Source organism: Mugil cephalus, chromosome 7, assembly GCF_022458985.1.
Source record: "Mugil cephalus isolate CIBA_MC_2020 chromosome 7, CIBA_Mcephalus_1.1, whole genome shotgun sequence".
In the NCBI taxonomy this organism is placed as follows: domain Eukaryota; kingdom Metazoa; phylum Chordata; class Actinopteri; order Mugiliformes; family Mugilidae; genus Mugil; species Mugil cephalus.
Window position 1 is genome coordinate 10785561 of NC_061776.1, and position 20072 is coordinate 10805632.

The 20072-nt window shown below is 42.5% G+C and overlaps 1 protein-coding gene across 1 annotated transcript; it reads left to right on the forward strand.

Annotated features, from left to right (window-relative positions):
• Positions 1–5710: 5710 nt before the first annotated feature.
• Positions 5711–19555, forward strand: ap1m1 (adaptor related protein complex 1 subunit mu 1). Its single transcript, XM_047590366.1, has 12 exons — positions 5711–5922; positions 7176–7332; positions 7472–7539; positions 7635–7765; positions 10438–10585; positions 10760–10886; positions 10977–11119; positions 12775–12846; positions 13111–13269; positions 13427–13552; positions 18635–18710; positions 19146–19555. The coding sequence occupies exons 1-12, from the start codon at positions 5881–5883 to the stop codon at positions 19166–19168; spliced, it is 1272 nt and encodes a 423-aa protein (XP_047446322.1). The 5' UTR covers positions 5711–5880; the 3' UTR covers positions 19169–19555.
• The last annotated feature ends 517 nt before the right edge of the window (positions 19556–20072 follow it).

Sequence of the window (20072 nt, forward strand, 5' to 3'; positions counted from 1 at the left end):
CCCCTCCTCCCCTCCCCTCCCCAATCTAAACTTCACCTCTCTTGAGAGGAACACCGAGGTGTAGATGTGTTGCTGCTGACCCGGCCTACATTTACTGCATGCCCTTGTTTGGATCATTTGTTTTGCAAGGAACAGGAGACGATAATAAAAATAAAAAATAATTAGAAAACGTTAGACATCAAAACAGATTTTGTTCACATTAGTAATACGAGCCACTTCTTTCTCCTCGTGGCCCATCTATACGTCTGTGTTCTTACTTAGAAATGTTCAAATTGACGTTGATACCAGAGTTGGTTAGAAAGGACATAGTTTTCATTCTAGCGCAGAATGAAAAAGGACTGCATGGAAAATCCAGCCAAAGAAAATTTTGGGGGAAAGAGCTGTCTGCGTGTGATCTACACCAGGCAGCCGGAGCGTCACAGCCGAGCTACACAGACATAAACCACGGGTCCACTGCAATTAAGATCCTCTTAATTGCCGTTGGTTTGACAGACCTTTATTTAGATCTGTTTTCTGTAATTTGTGTGGCACACAATATGAAAAGTTTTGTTGACTTGCGGGATATGACTTGTGCTTCGGAGGCAGATTCTAGGAATATGGTTTTGTGCCACTATAGGAAATATTTGAAAAGAGGCCAGGCACGTTTTTTTTTTTTTTTTTTTTTCATTTCAAGAAAAATTGTTTAAAATGAAAACAGATGACATATTTTGTAACGCAGGATTAATCGGGATGCAAACAGTGGTAAATCTGTCTAATGACATCAGAGCTGATGGACCTCTATGCTTGCTCTCAGCTGCCCCAGCTAAAAATAAAGATAAGGAAACTCAGAGAAGAGTGCGTCTTGCAGAGGCCATGCATCTGAAGATAAATTTGGACAAATACATCCTGTGTGTTTGCATTGACATTACACTTTATAAAGACTCTTGCTGTATGAAGTGTGCTACCAAAAATAAGAATCTGTCAGTATGTTTGCATGCATGTGAAAAACAAAACAAAATTTAAAAAAACGCCCTAATCCGACTTTAACTGGACAACTTGAGTACATGTGAACACGTTACTCTGACTAAAATTGTACTTCTCATTATCTGATTCAGACACCTAGATAATACGAATGGAAATCGATTTTCTCTGTGATGTACATGCTTAATCAGAGTTTTAACTGTATAACGTGTGTGTGCACGTGCCACAACCACTGTGCTGGCGTATGACCTCGGAACAAAAACATCCAAGAAAGCCGGTCGCAGAAGGACAAGAAGGTAAACTGTAAACTGAGGGATAGCTTACCTGCACCATAAGTAGCGCGCACATTACGTACAAGATTTAAAACGCTGTACTATTATTTGTTGTTTGAAATGCCGGTCTGCTGCATGAACGACTCTTGTTTATAATATGATGTAATAGGTCAACCGGAAAGTGGGCCGTATTAACATGGTATTCACATCGCCACCTGGTGTGGAGGAGGAGGACATGTTCCCATAAGTTATTCAGCTTTCTCCATTGCATGTAAACTGGGACAAGAGACGCATTCAGAAAGTTGAATTTCGAGCATTAAGCTGTGTATGTAAATGTGTTCTCTGCAGTTTTGGATTGTTGCTCGGATTATTTAGTTTATTATCTGGAAAAGTGGGATCCTGACAAAGCTAAAAATTAGGCTTTCCTAGTCTTGTCCTAGTTCAGGTGACGCAGTAATTGTCTGAGATCCCTTGTTTTGAGGTTGCAGCCCATTTCACGTCATATCACATCATCATACAGGTAAAGAACACCAGTAAAAAACTCTTTTCCATCTGTGCTTTAAGTTTGGAAACCTCTCAAATTCAAAGTTAAACAAAGCGAATACTCAGATTAAAAAAACATTGCCTTGGATTTGAAAGAAAGAGACTGACGTTACTGATGACGGGAGGAGGAAACCGTAGCCTTTTTTGGCAAACATTAATGAAGGTGGTGGCAGCTTGATAGCTTTAAAATCCTGGGGTTACATCATGGCCTTCAGCGATAAGAGTAGTGACCGTGTTCCTTATTTGGTTTGGTTTATCTGGAGGCTGACACATTGTTAGGATTACAAATCACCTGCACGGCAGCAAATATTGAGCTTGGAATAAAAACCCTGGCTTGGCTCGCTCAGGTTTTATAGGTGTGAGAACGGAGGCTCGGAGAAGAGAACCGGGACGGGAGGAAAGGAGGTGAGGCGGAGAGGAACAGAGAGAGTGAATCAGAAGAGGAGTGAGAGAAATCGGTGCCCTCCCACAGGAAACACAGCTAAACTCCTCTTCTCCTTGTATGGTAAAAACTCCCCCAAAAGCCACAGCATCGCCCTGGGAGTAGAGTCTGCTAAGTCCTGCTAAGTATAAATCACAAAGCTATGGGAATGGTGGAGCAGATCAGAGTTTACGTGTGCACTTACCATGAAGGAGTAGTACCGTTTTAGAAGTGCTTAAGTGCTTGATGTCATGAAAGGGATATGCGGATACTACCGGGTCTTAAAATAACAATAGACCAGGAGCGACCATTTCAACATAAATATAACACGCAGTCATTGAGGAAAGGAGACGATAATGAATATTCAATATTATGCTGTTGCAATAGCTTCATATCTGAGTAATTACATGTAACACCTGTGCGATGCAGTGACTCACTAGTGTGCTGAGGCAAGCCTATTCATCACCAACCAAAGTAAACATGTCAGCCCTGTTCAGCTCCGAAGCCTCTGCACAAACATGTCCATTAACTGCACAACTATCAAGGTACAAACACCGTCCACAGCGGACGACGGAAGTGGCAGTCTGTTATATTTGGCTCTGTAACTCAGTCCAGTTGTATGTGTGACTCCTGACAATGTCTAGACCCCCATCTTACCAGCCAGGGGACCACAGATCTATCACTGTAATGGGGTACAGTTGTCTTGCACAAGCCCAGCGCTGAAAGCAATCTCAAGCCAAAAGGGAGTGGTTCCCTTCAAGGAAGAAAATAAATAAATAATCGTGGTCACTTTTCGCTCATACAACACACTTTTACTACCTTTGCTGCATTTACCTCTATACTGTATCATGTTGAATGGAAACACAGACACTGCCCGGTCTGTGCCACCACAGCACACATCATGTTCCTTGAAATTTAATCACAATACACAAGACTTCAAAGCACCAGCTGTCTTTGTTGTGTTAGTGTACTTGAAGTTATTTTAATGCTAAGCCCGTGCTACTTCAATGACTCCAGTAGCTTTGTGCATAAGAATACACTGACACATTAATAAGTAGTTTTAGATACATGAGGCAGCAATAATTCTCCTTGTGTTTCAGGAGTCTTATCGCCCTCTCGTGAAGTCGGTGTTTGTTGCCCTGGATGCCATTTATGATTTACACATCAGGAGTTATGTAGTCAGTGGGATGAGCAGCTGAATTAGGTTTGGCTGTAGAGTGATTAGAGGTAATGCCAGCTCACACCGGCATTTACGACCACGAAGGGTCGCACTGATTTTAATTGAGAAGTTAAAATGTGCATGTGACAAATGTCTGGTTTTGTTTGTTATTAAAACAGCACCAACAGCAGATTTGGTCACAGTCATGAAAAAAAAGAAAGGAATTTTTAACAGCATACAGTTGTATTTTAAATAATTTGGAAAGAGTTCTTGGGAACGATTTACATCAGCTCCATAAATAAATACTTTTCACAGTATGGTGTGGTCGCACAGGACCCTGCATCTCAGACCCCGTTCAGACCTGGTGGCAACATCCGCTCTGAGTGATGTGATTGCCACAAGCCTGCTTAAAAGTACAGGTGTGAACACACCCAAGACGCATGGAGTTGAAATCAAATCCTTCACACCACATTTGGAGCTTGTCTGGGCTACTTGGGGCCGCATTCTTTCAGCAGCGTGAGCACACAGCGAGTCCTGGCCACATGGATGACCCGCCCACTCAGACGACATTCTCTGCATAAGTGAAGTTTTGCCTCATCTGTTTTAGAAACAAGCAACACAACCGACATCGACATCTCACCAAAGAATGAACCAAGGCACGCGCGTCGGAACCTGAGATGACAGAAGTCTGAGGGAAGTTAGTTTTGGAAATATTTTGGAATACGGGTGCAATAACACACAGTGATTTTTATTTTTTATTTTTAAAAAACGGATAAAGTTAGAGGAAAATGGAATTGTTGGTGTGGGAAAACGCTATGAAAGGCAATAGTATCACTGATATGTAATGTTCATGTTTGTTAATTGATTGTAACACATTTAATTATGATCCATTATTGTACTTGTGAACTGTAATTGATCTAAACGGTTGGGAATGGCGCCACCTGGTGGTGATTATCAAGTGGTAAGAGAAACTCTACCTAAAAAAAAAAAAAAACATATTTGGTGCACAACCTCTACCCGTCCAGTAGAGGGGGCTACTGGGTATGTCTGTCCGTCTGTCTGTCTGTCTATCTATCTATCTATCTATCTTGTGTTGTCAAATGTATGTGAAAGAATAAGACTAAAAAAAGTAAGTAAATATATAAATGATTTTAAAACATATGACTTATGTTATTGTTTCTGGCAGTACGTGGTGCTCAGAATAGAAATTAAGATGAGTGATTCCATGTCAGCAGAAGGGAGATAAGGCTGTAACGTGAGAACGACTGAGTAGTTTTCACCAGGTATGCTGGCAAGGCGGCGATGTGATGACAGCTTATGATATGTTCTGTCATCGTGTTGCACAGGTTGGCATCCAGCCGTACAGCGCTGCTGAAAAGTGTAGGCCGGTTGAAAGCAATGTAAAGGCAGCTGCGTGTAGGGCTCTAGGACACATGCAGACAATGTAAGCCTGAAAACACTTAAACAACCATCACAGAGAGTAAAGCATTTCTAGCATGACAAGATCAACTATTAAACCACTATACGAAAGTATATAGGACAGCAGAGGACTTGTGCAGACTTTACCTGCCTCGGGAGGGCAGGGAGCATTATTTTCACCTGAGCCTGTGGACGTGGCAGGTCTCAACACAACATCTGTGCTATCTGTGCAATATATCTACTTATATTTACATATCCTAAATGCTCTCATGTGTAAGTTTGCCCACTGTGTGATTGATGTGTGATTGTGCGCATTGCTGCCACAGCAGGAAAAAAAGTTTCATATTATAAAGCGATAACGTGATAACTTGTTATAATGTGATAATTTGCTATCACACTCACTTTTCTTTGTCAAGTTATAGGGTTACAGTGGCTCCAGGCTGATAATTTGAAACCACCGAGAGGTAAGTCTGCTTTGAGAGGAACTTGTCTGAACCGAGACTTAGATGTTTGACTTTATAATGGTTTCACCAAAGAGTAGGATATAGCAAGTTGTTTGCCATGTTACTGTATTTCAAAATGTGCAAGTGTGTGATAGTGCAGTTTTCATTTACTAGTACCAAATCGTTTTATTTCTTCAAAAACAGGGATTTCATACCAATAATTAATATTCTCTAAGGAATCTAATCTGTGGCGCATTGCACTATTGTGATGCACAGAACTTGGAGTCCAGCTCTGCCCAAGACCAACTTATCACATTATATAGGTTATCACATTATAACATTATAATAACGCCTCCGTCTTGGCAACATAATCCTATCATATGGAACAACAACCACATACTGCAGCACTTTTGCAGCAGATTTAATGTTCATGCAATATGTTTCCATCTTGCCTGTGTGCTGTAGTTCTTCCTCCCGTTCCACAGGGGGCGCTGCTGAAGTTCACGGACATTGTAGCAAAAAAGGGAACGGTCCTTTTCTCTTTTTCCACTATTATGAATGAATGTCTGTTCTTTAATTGTACCCCCCAGATTAAGATTATCAAACAATATCAAACACGGTGCTGGTAACGAGCAGAATTTAGCTCGTATAGATTAGGTGAAGATGTCTGCCAGCGCGGTGTATGTCTTGGATTTGAAAGGAAAGGTAAGTCACCGGGGCAGCGATGCTAAGCTACTGTTAGCTAACACATTCTTTGACAGATTATGATGTGGCTCAATCCGTAGCTGACGAACCAGTTTAAAGGTTTCGACTTGCAACTAACGTCAGTATTTTGCGCCTAAAACAAGGATGTCGGATTCATATTACGAATGCAACTGATAAAAAATCAAAGCATATGTATATTAGAAATATCTAGCTGAGTAATCAGGTGACCAGCTGTTAGCCGCAGGGAAAGTAAAATGATACCAAAACTGCTTTGAAAATGTACATATTTAAGTGTCCAGCCTGTAAACATGGACTAATACGTCTTGTATCATATCCATACAGCTTACATTTAATCATACCAGGCTCCTGGTATATTCGGCATTAAAGTTAGTCGTTGAATTCAAGATTTATTTTTCTCATCCCTTCCCACATCAGTAGATGAGTGATGCTAACCCTAATATCGTGTTAGGGTCATTTTGCGAGTTAAAATGTGTAATAAAGCATATTTTACTTGTCTTTATGTGGACGAGGGTTCATGATATCCCCAAATAACAGCTATTTTAACACAACAAAATAATTTTCCACCTTTTTAGTAAATTCTGAACGTCTCTAAATAAGAAAGTGACACCTGTGGTGTTATGGGTGAAATATGACTCATGCACCCATCACATCAAATCAAATGTGGTCACAGAAAATGTTTTAGGTTGTTCTGTGGATCAAATTTGACTCAGTTTACGTTGATTTTTAGATGTAAACAAATGGTGTATTCAAAGGTAAAAAGGTACTTTTGGCCAAAAAAATAACATTTAATACAGTACTTGCATAGATACGAATGCATAACAAGGTAGATATCAAGTGAAAAACAATACTGGATGATATACATCTTTATTTTTATTGTTGTTGTTGTTTTTCTGACAATTTTGGACTGAGTTAAGTCATGGGTCAATTTTGACCAGCCACCACAAAAGACACGGGCAGCTTTCTAACACATGAAGGGATAAAGGAGTAGAAGTTGCAGGTGCATCAAATCCATATAACAAGGTCACTTAACTGTAAACATCTCAGCTTATGTTGTAAAAGTGTTTCGTATGATTCTATTATTTTTTTTTATACACAAAAAACGAAAAAGGAAACATTTGATATTATTTTTTATTGGTACGTCAAATATTCAAAATATTTCATCATTCTACATGCATGATGATCGTGTAGTTTTCAGTAGTGCTGCAGAAACATGTCCCGTCTGTTCCTTTCAGGTCCTGGTGTGCCGCAATTATCGGGGAGATGTGGACATGTCGGAGATCGAGCACTTCATGACCCTTCTGATGGACAAAGAGGAAGAGGGGACGCTCTCTCCAATCCTGGCCCATGGAGGGGTCCGCTTCATGTGGATCAAACACAATAACCTCTACTGTATCCTTATTGTTCACTTCCTGGTATTTGTGCACACGCTTTTTTGTAAACACTTGGTGTTATATGTTTTTTTGTGTGTGTGTGTGTTGCACGGATTCCCCTCTTTTGTAGCTACGATTCTTAACTCGCATCTCTTCAGTGGTTGCAACGTCCAAGAAAAACGCCAGCGTCTCACTGGTTTTCTCCTTCTTGTACAAAATAGTTCAGGTGGGACTGAATGACTTTTCTGCTTATCAACACAACCGGTGCCACATGCTGTCTGTTGATAGCAGGTTTATTAAACCTCATTTTGTGTTATGCAGGTTTTTTCTGAGTATTTCAAAGAGCTGGAGGAAGAGAGCATCAGAGATAACTTTGTCATCATATACGAGCTGATGGACGAGCTGATGGACTTTGGCTATCCTCAGACCACTGACAGCAAGATTCTGCAAGAGTGAGTATCCTCTGATCTGCAGCCGCACTGTAGTTAACATGATGCAGCTAATTAATAAACTGATTAATGGTAGGTCTTTTGAATGCCAAAAATATGACGGATGTTCAAGACTCCTTTCCACAGTCCGCATTGATGTCTTCACATTATTTCTTCAGTCTGTCCGTCAGTTGTAAGACAAAACATTAATCTGCTCAGTTTACGGATGCACTTCATTTTCTGCACCTGTGTTTTCGGTCGTGATTTAGAAGTGAATAAACTTTTCTTTTTTTGTAGTAATTTAAATGCAGACAAATGATGAATAATAATAAATATTAATAATAAAAGAAAACACACAGGGATTCAGTAATGCAGCTTTATAAAACTCTGACTTGTTTTAGAACAGTTTAAGACAAGATATTTATAATTAAGTTGAGTCCACCACTAAAGACACGTTGCTTTAAACTTGTACAATGAAACACCTCCATCCTTTTGTTGCCATCAAGGAAGCAGCCATCTTGTTTGAATAAACTTTTGTGGTATTGTCAGTGGACAAAAGAAATGCTGATGTTCATCGTGAGCTCCACCTGGTGGCTGGACGGGTGACTTGTTGAGTGGCTGCACATTCTGGTTGTGCAGGATGACGTGTGCCTGTAGCATGAGTTAACAAATAATAGTCGATCAGTAAAAACGACTGTGCCTGCCCAGATTTCAGGATTATAGCTGATAGTAGGGCTGATAAGCAACAATACACAGATCAGCCACAACATTAAAACCACTGACAGGAGAAGTAAATAACATTGATCATCTTGTGACATGTTCTGCTGGGAAACGTTTGGACCTGGTCAGCCCACCTAGACCAGACCAGACACCCCCACCCCATAGCAATGGCACTCCTAGATGGCAGCAGCCATTCTCTCATTGCTTTTAATATGTTATAATTATTATTATAACATAATTATTATACTATATACATATTCCCAAACACTTTTAAATGTCTTCCCCAATATCAAATATTAATGCACCTTTAATTTTTTCTTATTTCTGCCCTGTCTTGTCACACGGGGCGACACTGGAAATTGTGACCACTAAAGTTTGCTGCTCTTTGGTTTTTGCTTCTGGAGCCGGGTCATTATTTCCATTCAAGTGCCTGAATTTGTTTCGGGTGATGCCATAGATAAATATTTACACTCACCGGCCACTTTATTACGTACATCTTGTTAGTAAAAGGTTGGACCCCCTTTTCCCTTCAGAACTGCCTTAATTCTTGGTGGCATACTGTCAACAGCGTGTTGGAAACATTCCTAAGAGATGTTGGTCCATATTGACATGACAGCATCACACAGTTGCTGCAGATTTGTCGGCTGCACATCTATGATGCGAATCTCCCACCACATCCCAAAGGAGAAACCATGTTCAGGAAACCGGTTTGAGATGATATGAACTATGTGACATGGTGCATTATCCTGCTGGAAGTAGCCGTCAGTAGATGGTCCACTGTGGTCATAAAGGGATGGACATGGTCAACAACAATACTCAGTTAGGCTGTGGTATTTAAACCATGCTCAATTCGTAGTGTGCCAAGAAAATATCCCCCACACCATTACACCACCACCTTCAGCCTGGACCGTTGATACAAGGCAGAATGGATCCAAGCTTTCATGTTGTTTACACCAAATTCTGATCCTGACATCTGAATGTCACAGCTGAAATCAAGACTCGTCAGACCAGGCAAAGTTTTTTCAATCTTTTATTGTCCAATTTTAGCCTGTGTGAACTGTAGTCTCAGTTTCCTGTTCTTAGCTGACAGGAGTGTCACCCGGTGTGATCTTCTGCTGCTGTAGCCCATCTTCTTCAAGGTTGGACATGTTGTGCGTTCAGAGATGGTGTTCCACATTCCTTGGTTGTAACCAGTGGTTATTTGAGTTGCTGTTGCCTTTCTATCATCTCCAACCAGTCTGCCCATTCTCCTCTGACCTCTAACATCATCAAAACATTTTCATCCACACAACTGCTGCTCACTGGATATTTTCTCTGTAAACCCTAGAGATGGTTGCGCGTGAAAATCGCAGTAGATCAGCAGTTTCTGAAATACTCAGACCAACAACCATACCACGTTCAAAGTCACTTAAATCCCCTTTAATCCACATTCTAATGCTCAGTTTAAACTTCAGCAAGTTGTCTTGATCACCTTTACCTGAATAAATGCATTGAAGTGCAGCCATGTGATTGGCTGATTAGCTATTTGTGCTAGCAAGCCACTGAGCTGTATGAAAGCGAAAGAAATGCAACCACAACAGATGATAAACTCTAAATGACCCATCCTCACCTGGTCATTAACTTTTGACTGGTGTTATGTGTTATATCCAGTTAAGTCACGTACTACACACTACGTTTTCCTTTTTTGCGGAATCATCCCGTCATTTCCTTGCAGCTAAAGGAGTTTACTGGCAAAAAAGCTACGTAAATGATGAAGAAAAAAAAAACATCTTGCAGGACCGTGGCTGTAACAGGCTAACACTGGATTTCCCCCCCGGTGTTCCTTAAATGCAACAATAAGTCAGACAATCCTCCCTCTCAACCAGAAGATTTTCCGTTCTTCTTTGATGCTTTCTTGGAACTCCCCACCGCAGGCGGCTAATTTCCCCTTTTTCTCAGTTTTGCCTCCGTGTTTACATTTTTTTTTTGTCTCCCAGATACATAACCCAGGAGGGACACAAGCTAGACACAGGCGCCCCGCGACCCCCCGCCACAGTCACCAACGCCGTCTCCTGGAGGTCAGAGGGCATCAAGTACAGGAAGAACGAGGTCTTCCTGGACGTCATTGAGTCAGTCAACCTCCTGGTAGGAGCTCCTAGATATAGAATGCCTGTGTTGCTTAAGGAATGTCAGTCATAGTCTTTGTAAACTTCCTCCTTGGGTGCGTCACAGCATTTTGTGCGGTTTTCTGTGCTGTGATTTCTTTGAATGACACTTTTTTTAAAATAAAAAATTAAAAATCAGTGCTTGTTCTTTTAGGTCAGCGCCAATGGGAACGTTCTACGTAGCGAGATTGTCGGCTCCATTAAGATGCGCGTCTTCCTGTCGGGAATGCCCGAATTGCGTCTGGGTCTAAACGACAAGGTTCTGTTTGAAAACACTGGACGTGAGTTCTCGGTTGACGCATTTATACGTACTGCATACTGTCTGTAAAAAATAAATACATAAATAAATAATCTGTTCTTTACTGACGCAGGAGGGAAGAGTAAATCGGTGGAGCTGGAGGATGTCAAGTTTCACCAGTGCGTCCGTCTGTCCCGCTTCGAGAACGACCGCACCATCTCCTTCATTCCTCCCGACGGAGAGTTTGAGCTCATGTCCTACCGCCTCAACACCCATGTGAGTAGCATGTGTCAGGTTCAAGCCGAGTCCAAACCACAGGGTCAGAGGTCAGAAATGACACATAAGCTAGCCAAGCAGCACACCTCACCACGTAGGCCACGGCAGCAGCCAACGAAACAGGTGCATTAAGGAAATGTGGTGACATGTGACCCTGTTAGAGTCAGAGTTATGTAATTGATTGTATATATATCCTTGCATTGCCCGACACGCCTGAGGTGGAGTTTCACTGAGCAAAACTACTTCATCGTTAAACAGGAAACACACACATATATATATATATATTACACCACATCAGCCACAACATTAAAACCACTGACAGGAGAAGTGAATACCATTGACCATCTTGTGTTAATTCAGTGTTCCGCTGAGAAACTTTCGGACTGGGCATTCATTCATGTGGATGTTACCACCCACCTAGACCAGACCAGGTACCCCCCGATAGAAATCACACTCCTTGATGGCAACAGGCATCCCCAGCAGGATGCAGCCTGACACACACACACACAAAAACAGTTGAGGAACAACACAAAAAAAACATGAAGAACAGTACAAGGTGTTGACCTGGTATTTGTAGGCTGACCCACATCCCCTCAACCCATAGGATCCAAATACCCCCCCCCCCCCACTAACAACATCCTGTTTCCAGACACCACAGGACACCCTCACTAGACCCATGTCCATGCTCTGATGAGTCACAAATGTTTTGGAGACACAAGGGATACTCTACACAATGTTAGGAAGATGGCCCGATCAGTGTGTAATGAGTAATAGGCCATAAACAAATACTTACACTTTTCTGGGGTAAGTCTTTTGCAATAGCATTGCCGGTAAAAGAGGGCCAGAAGGGAAGTAGTGTAGTGAGGCAGAGGTCTTTTGTTTGGAGCTTGAAGTTGGTAAACTAAGAAATGACTTTTAAATGACTGAACACATGTCCTAAGATATACATCTTCATCTTTTTTCTTTTCTTTTATTTTTACCAATTTAAAATGTTTTTAGAGGGTACATTTTATTAATGCGTGGGTCATAACACGTCCTAGGTCTGTTTATTGGACGATATCTCCCTCAGCTATATATGCTGCTTTAAAAGTTGATCATTCTTCTTTACACCCTGTTGCAGTAAGAAGTCCAGATAAATATCTGTGTGTATTAGCTTGTTGCATAGGTGGTGGTGTCTGTGAAACTGATTTTTTTAAGCTTTTTTAAGCTGCTAATATAGAAATCTTAATATCCGAGCACTGATCAGGTGATGTACTGACATATTGAAGATGAATGCGCCAAGAAACATGTTACATAATAACTCGGTGTCCAGAGCCTCCCCAAGTTTTGCGCAATCTGTGTTTTTCCCTACGTTTCCTCTGCAACAACGAGTTCACACACAACACCAGCTCAATTCAAATACGAAAACAAGACTGATATGTTGGCAAAGAAGTGGAAACTAAATAAACATACACCTTTGTTACTACAACAAACACAACGATGTTTATTGTTGTGTTTGTTGTAGTAATATCTACCATCCACTAGGTGGTGACTGTGTCCTACCTGATTTAAACAGGTGCCCTCACATCACAGGGTGATGGAGTGAAAATCAGTGTCCTCACACGTGTCGTCTTTTTTTTTCTTTTTTTCTTTTCTCTCTTTTTTCTTTCCGCCAGGTGAAGCCCTTGATCTGGATCGAGTCCGTCATCGAGAAGCATTCTCACAGCCGCATCGAGTACATGATCAAGGTATGACACGTCACTGACGTTTTTACTTGGACCTGAGCCGTTGATGCTATGGAAAAAATGACTGGGCTGCGAGTCAGTTCACACCGGCTTGAGGCATGTTCCCCGTCACAGCCGAGTGTGCTGCAATGAATTATTTTCATAGTTGTCATTACATGGCGACCGTGACCGTGAAGCACTTATTTGAAACAATAATTAAATCCAGTTTTTATGCCCTGCGCCGGCGTCACGTTGCGCTAAACTTGACCTGCTTGTTCTGTCTCCTAGGCGAAGAGTCAGTTCAAGAGGCGTTCCACAGCCAACAACGTGGAGATTCACATTCCTGTGCCAACGGACGCTGACTCACCCAAATTCAAGACCACAGTGGGCAGCGTGAAGTGGGTGCCAGAGAACAGCGAAATCGTCTGGTCAATCAAGTCTTTCCCTGTGAGCAGAAAGCATGACTCATGAGTTTTCACGCGCACTCTGTAATCTTACGGTTTCGGCCGTATTTCACCGTTGTTTACAGAATTCTTTTGAGTCGAATCGGCAGCAGGGTTCGTGATTAGTTCGATCAAAGAGCTTGTGCTTCCGTTCGTCTCAGGGTGGAAAGGAGTATCTGATGCGAGCCCACTTCGGCCTGCCGAGCGTAGAGGCTGAGGACAAGGAGGGGAAGCCACCAATCAGTGTCAAGTTCGAGATCCCGTATTTCACCACCTCAGGCATTCAGGTATGTTCACGCACACGCACGCACATATTACACACACTCTGTCCTTGACTGTATTTCCACACGCAGCCCGTTTAAACCGCAACAATGAGCGGCTCAAAAATAAAAAACAAACATCTTGACCTCCAGATTTGATCGTTTTCCAGGTGGATTTTAAAACATCTGTGGCCTGGTTTCCAGGGCAGGAATTTAAACAATTCACATATGTCCTGTCATTGGCCAGAGGGGGCAGTAAGGCAGCACTAGACAGCCACAGAGCAGCCACTCATCATCTCAGCCTTTTGCTTTAATCGCATATAAAATGTCATTCCCCCGTTTCACAGGTTAGTAGATTCAGTGGATTTTGATCCATGTGAAACCCGGGAGAGACGCTAATGTTTATGCTTAAAAATCTCTTACTGACCGCAGACTTACACAGATGTGCTTGCACTTACTGTATAATCACAGTTGTCCTGTGATTATATGTGTGGCACCGCAACACAAAATTAAGTTTTCCCACGTCTTCATGTGAGGAAACAATGGCGAGCTCCATTTGAAAATATCATATCATTGAGTCAGAGGAAAATGACGGTATTTTCCACCGGTACATTTATATTATTATTATTACACCTCAGTTTGACATTGTACCCTTTTTTTTTTTTTTTTTTTATGTAAAGCATGAACTCTGGGACTGTTTATCAAAAACATTCGTAGAGGTCAGCTGATGTTTTAACCAAACACTGTAAAAAAAAAATACTGGTGGCTTTATTGGAAAAACTGGATTTAACTGCCTTTAATGGACAGAGTTTGGATAAACCTTGCCCCTATTATGCTTCAGCGTGACGTTTTCAGGTTGTCCTCACGTTTGACTGACCCATTCAAAGGAGAACTGATCACACTTTGGTTGGAAAAGGTCCTATTAAATGTGTCCTATAAAACAATGAAGCGTTGGCATCTCACAACAAGACACATTGTTTCGCCACGCACACTTCTATTAAATCATGCTCATCATCATAGATTTATTACATGTATTATGTGTCCGTACAGGCATAGTCGTAAAGTCATGCAACGGCAAAGAGGTAATTGTAGCTTAATCTTGAAATGTTTTTTTTTTTGTTGTTGTTGTTGTTATCAGCTTGCACATCTGCAAAAGACTCTGTGTGTCAACGCTTTTCTCAGAAGCTCAACGTTGGCGCTTCGAACAGTCCGTTTGTACGCGGCGAATTGCACCGTAATTATGAAATGTTCGTAAGAAGCAGTTGCACGAATATTTGCAGAAACATGTAAACAAACATCAGGAAGCGAACGTAGAGAGAAGTAACATTTTATTAATCCTGTTGGCGACTGCCAAAGCAGAATCGCGGTAGTGCAGGTTCTCCGTTTATCGTCGGCGGCTTCTTGCAGAAGTCGGAGCACCGGGCTCTGCGGTCAACTCCCAGCTGAACAAATGACTGACCTGACTCCAGCTAACGCGCTCCCATTTAACTTTTAATGCCATTTTCTATGTGGCTCTCATTAAAAGAACTCATATTTTCCAATTTCTCCACATTTCCTATGGTGGTCGATAAAACGTTATTAAGTTGCACGGACATTATGCAGCCCACTCGGAAACAAGAAGCTCAGCCCCCGGGTTAATTGAAATGCATGATACTTGTAATTGGGCTAGTAAGAGAATGCCTGCCATTTTCCAAGGTAATTTGGCAGCTGACAGATATAATCCCCTTTTTCTATTCTTCCTTTAAAGTCTTGCTCAGCCCATAAATGATCGGATGGTCCTATAAGAGTTCAGTTCAAGATCAAGGCAGGTTTGCACGGGCTTTGCAGAGAGGTACACCTTTTACAAATACTTGAAACTGTATCCTGTGCTGTCCATCTTTGTAGATGTAGTTCACACTTGCTTATCTGTGTTTGGTGCAATAGCACATCTGTTATGGTGATGGATCCTCTTTTTGTGGTTTTCGACAAACCTTGATGACTTGTATTCAAACGCGAGAAAACAGAGCGCTTCCTGTTCAGCACAATCTGGACACACCCTGCAGAAGTGCCAGCGCCTCCATCGCTGAGCATCAAGCGATCTGCGTCTGCCACCCTTCACTTTGTTTAGCTGTCCTCGAACGTTTTAAACGCGTCGCGCTGAATTCGGCTCATTGCTCTTTTACCCAGTCAAATCGAGTCAGAGGCATCCTTCCTCAGAATTCTGCAGGGTAAGCCGCATAAACCTGTGAAAGCCCATGAAACATCTTTATTCTTTGGGGTATTTCGTAACTTCCCCGGAAGGAAGCCACCTGAAAAGATGTGATTCTCAAAAAACCGCAGTGGACCCCAGGGATTTTTTTTGAGGGAGGGAGGGAGGGAGGCCTGACACGCTGGAGATCGCTCAGTCATGTTCTTGCGAGGCCCAAATGTTTAAACTTGGGTCTGTAGCTCTTTAAGGTGAAGTGAAAGTATAGTCCAGAGAAGATGTGTTTCGCAGCTACGTCTTGCAGAAGTGCAAGACACGCCCTGCAGAAGTACCATCGCTTCCACGCTCGTACAAATATAAATAATGAGAATCAGTGGTTTGCTCTTTCCCAAGCCTCCGGGAGCCTTCACTCAGCCAAAAAGACAGATTGGTGCTGGTTTTTTTTTTTTTTTGTTTTTTGTTTTTTTAAAAAATCTTTTCCCAGTGTGTGTGCATTGACACTGCGGCGCGCCCACCAGCTCAGAGAAAACGTATTAAGGAGCGTGTTCCCATCAAACCCTGGTGTCAAAGCCCGTAACCTTTTTCCCTTATTATAGGGCGACTGCAGACTGGGTCCCATGCAGCCAGCAACGCCGCTCTCTCTACGTGTGAGAAGAGGCCGCAAAGCTTAATTAGACGCATGTAAATATCAAAGCTTGAGAAAGTTCCTCTTAACTCCACCACTAAGTGTAGGGCAGCGCACATGCCAAGTACGTATGATGCACGTAACGCCACCTTGTAAATTTTACTAGAAAATGGAGCGGCCTCGCGCTCTGGCTGAGCTGTTGTTGCATTCTCCAAATCTTGCTTCTCTAGGTGATGTCGAGGGAGCCCGAGCGAGCTGCGAGCAGATGGCCTCCGGGCCATAGCGTCTACCGAAAGCCTGATAAATCCAGACCACACATGCAGTCTGTACTTACCGAACGAGATACAACAAACATCCTCCTTTCCCCTTCTCATCTTACAAGCCATAATGATATTTTGCGGAGAACGGCTTTTGATGCCGTTTTGCTGACTGCGTACCCACGGTCAGGCCGAGTGCATGTTTGGCCACCGGGTTCGAGGAGAAGTGCTGCGCCGGCAGACTCGGTGATCCCGCGTCTATGTGTTTGTCGTCATGTCTCCGGCGACCACGGCGCTCCTCTCGCTCTGACCTCACTGTGTAGTGGAAGGTAATAACAAGGCGGCCGCGACTGAGGCCTCACCAGAGCCCCGCCGCCGCTCGGGCCCGCAAATTCCTGTCCTGCTTTCTAGCTGGGAACTGGCATGATGGAGACATGGCATGGAGGCGTCTCACGGAGAGGTCAGCGTTTTAAAATGGCCCTGGAGACCTTGTCGCGGCACATATCTGCCCTCTTTTCTTTTCTGGAAAGCGCTTCGGGGCATAAAAGACACGTCTGTAATTAGTGCAGTGGGGCGCACTTACACGCACATAATGCCACCACAAGACGAGACGCCACACTGCAGAGAAGCGCATCAAACCAGGCATCGTTTCATCATCTAATGCTACAATCCGGGACATATTGTTTCAGTGACATAAGTTTCCCTAACTGTTTTATTTCCCCCACCTGACCGGGAAAAACAATGTGCAATCATTGTTCAGCAGCAGCCGCGGTGGCACGGTGTATTTTTAGAGCCGCTTCTCGAAATTCAGCTCTGTGGTAACACTGGGCTGGTGAAATATCAGTTAATGGCTTGTGAAAGTTGTATCTCGATAATGCTGATGCGCGTGTTTTTTTTTTTTTTTTTTTTTCCTCTCACGCCTCAAAAAAAAAAAAAAAAAAAAAAAAAATACAGTTATGTAAATTAACTTTGTGTCCCTTGAAAGCTGCTCTGTAGCCGCTTCCCTCTTCTCTGTGTGACTCATACTACTGCTTCCTCAGCAACAACAGAGCTCTTTACTACAAGTCAGAGCCAGGGACGGGCTCGGCTCGAAGGTGCACTACTAAAAATCTATGCAGGTGCGATAAATTTCAGTTTTCAACTCAGCTTTTTTGGAAAGTTGCACGCACTGTTCTGCAAAATATATTCCACTTAAATCAAAAACAATGAGACGGAAATAAGGCGAGCTGCAGAGATGAGATTCAAACACATTTTACCATTTACACTGATGAGAAATGAAACGATGAGTGCACATCAGAGGTGAATTAAACTCCTTAGAGGGCTACTTTCGAATAATCTTCATGAACAAAGCAAAATGGATTTCTCAATATTTGTCGTGACGTTTTTCTCTTGCCGAAAACTTTTCGGAATCGGTTTTTACAGCTGCGCCACCTCCGTGTCCTTCGTTACTTCACGGGAGCACGGAGTATGCCGACAGTAGAACACTATCAATAAAGAATAAATGACAAGTTTATTTTCAATGTGTAAATAAGGACAATAATCAAGAAATAATAGAAAAAAACTAATATATCATGATTTAAGACTGTAACACACACATTTATAAATTCATAAATGAATAAATAGTACTTAGTTTTGTGAGTTTGCACCTTCTCCCGCACATATTTCCAAAAAAAACAAAAGACAAAAGGCAGGTTAGGCGAATTGTTGCCTCCTAATTGGATTAGATAGTGTCTGTATTTTTAGTTTTGCGTGCGTTGGGTCGTCCGTGGCTGGGAGTCGTGCTGGGCAGGGCCCCAGCCACCTGTGACCCCGCACAGGATGAGCAGCTTGGACTCGAATGGAAAATGTTTACGATGAGGTATTTTTAACCAAAACATCTGAAAACACTTGACGTCAGCGGGTGACTCATGGAATATAATAATCCTACGAACTGACATAATTCAAAGCCTGGAACCCTGAAGTGAATCAGTTTTTAGTAGTGAGACGTGGTGAAGTGACCCCGTCTTCTCTTTTTCTTTCCCTCTCTCTCCGCTTCCTCTCAGGTGCGCTACCTGAAGATCATCGAGAAGAGCGGATACCAGGCCCTGCCGTGGGTGCGCTACATCACCCAAAATGGAGGTAGGTGAAGAGTTCACCGATGCTTGTGCAGGGTGCCCATATGTCCAGGTATTAGGCAACAGTTGGGCAATGCAGTGCAATGTGGTGGGAACTAACCTTGAACAGATGCAGCGCTACCAAAAAGGGGATACAGTGTAGCACACACAGGCAATGTGGCAACGTCCTGCGAAATGTGAGAAAGTGAACTTCTTTTCTTTTCTTTTACCCCCCCTCCTTCTTCTCGATCTTCACGCCGAGATTGCCAAGGTTGCACATGTCGGGTCTTTTCGCTAATGTTGCCACTAATTGCCAAACATCCTCATCTCATTTCCTTTGTGTTCCATTCATTCTGGGTGGAAAGCATCAGCTGCCTCCACTTGATTTCTCTCCCGATTCCTCCTTTTTCTTTGTGCATTTGATTAAGTCTTGTCCATTTCCTCCTCTCCCCCCCCACAGATTACCAGCTCCGGACCCAGTAGGCAGCGGGCGGCAGGTGGGGATCAGACGGGGTGGAGTCAAGTCGCTAATGTGCTATCAATGGCAGGTGGCAGTCACGAGACCAGACGACTGTCCGTTCTCCTACTTACTTTTTCTCTCTTTTTATTTTATTTTTTTTCCTTTAGTTTAGTATTTTTTTTATTCATTTATGATCAATGCAAAAGTTAGACGGAGCCTTCATCTACAGTCAGACGAGGCTCGTGAAAAAAACCCACCCCGCCGGGGTGACTCCGAAATACGAGCGAGGCCAAGGAAAAGCAGGAGTAACGTTTACATCGGCTCATACGGTGCAAAGTCGTACACAATCTATCACAAAGTGTGTCAAATGGTTCAAAAGACTTATGTTACAACTCCCATTTAATGTTACTTTAAAAAAAAAAAACAAAAAAGAAACTCAAACAGTCTGGTATTATTTTGTACGAAGCTGCTTTTGTTCTGCCACAATCCCTGTTTGTTGATTATGTGTATATATATTTGTTACACGTTAATGAACACTGTGTCAGTATTATTAGTTGAATAACTGTAAATTAAGCGTTTCTCCCTTATTTTTTTTTATTTTATTTTATTTTTTGTTGTTGTTGTTGTATTATCGCCTCCATTGACACACAGCAGAGCGCTCGGCCGCTTTCTTACTCCCCTTCCCCTCGACGTTCAGCTTTGCAGCAAATAATAAATGTGATGACTTTAAGTTGCGCGGTAAGATGCTGAAAATCCACGTCTTTCCCTTTTCTTTTTTTTTTGCCCCCCCCCCATCCCAACCCCGACTCTTGTTTTCCCCTTTCCTCTCTTGTCTGTAGCCAAACTATTTGAAATCATTAAATGTCTATTTAGAGAAACCATCACCTGCTTGCGTCATTTTTCGCGTGAAGCGATGCCGTCATCGCT

Bases quoted from the DNA above. Each gene is read 5' to 3' on its own strand.
- ap1m1 (XM_047590366.1), top strand. From the start codon at position 5,881: ATGTCTGCCAGCGCGGTGTATGTCTTGGATTTGAAAGGAAAG. The intron at 5,923-7,175 runs GTAAGTCACCGG...TGTTCCTTTCAG, and splicing joins TCTTGGATTTGAAAGGAAAG to GTCCTGGTGTGCCGCAATTA. The intron at 7,333-7,471 runs GTATCCTTATTG...GCATCTCTTCAG, and splicing joins CAAACACAATAACCTCTACT to TGGTTGCAACGTCCAAGAAA.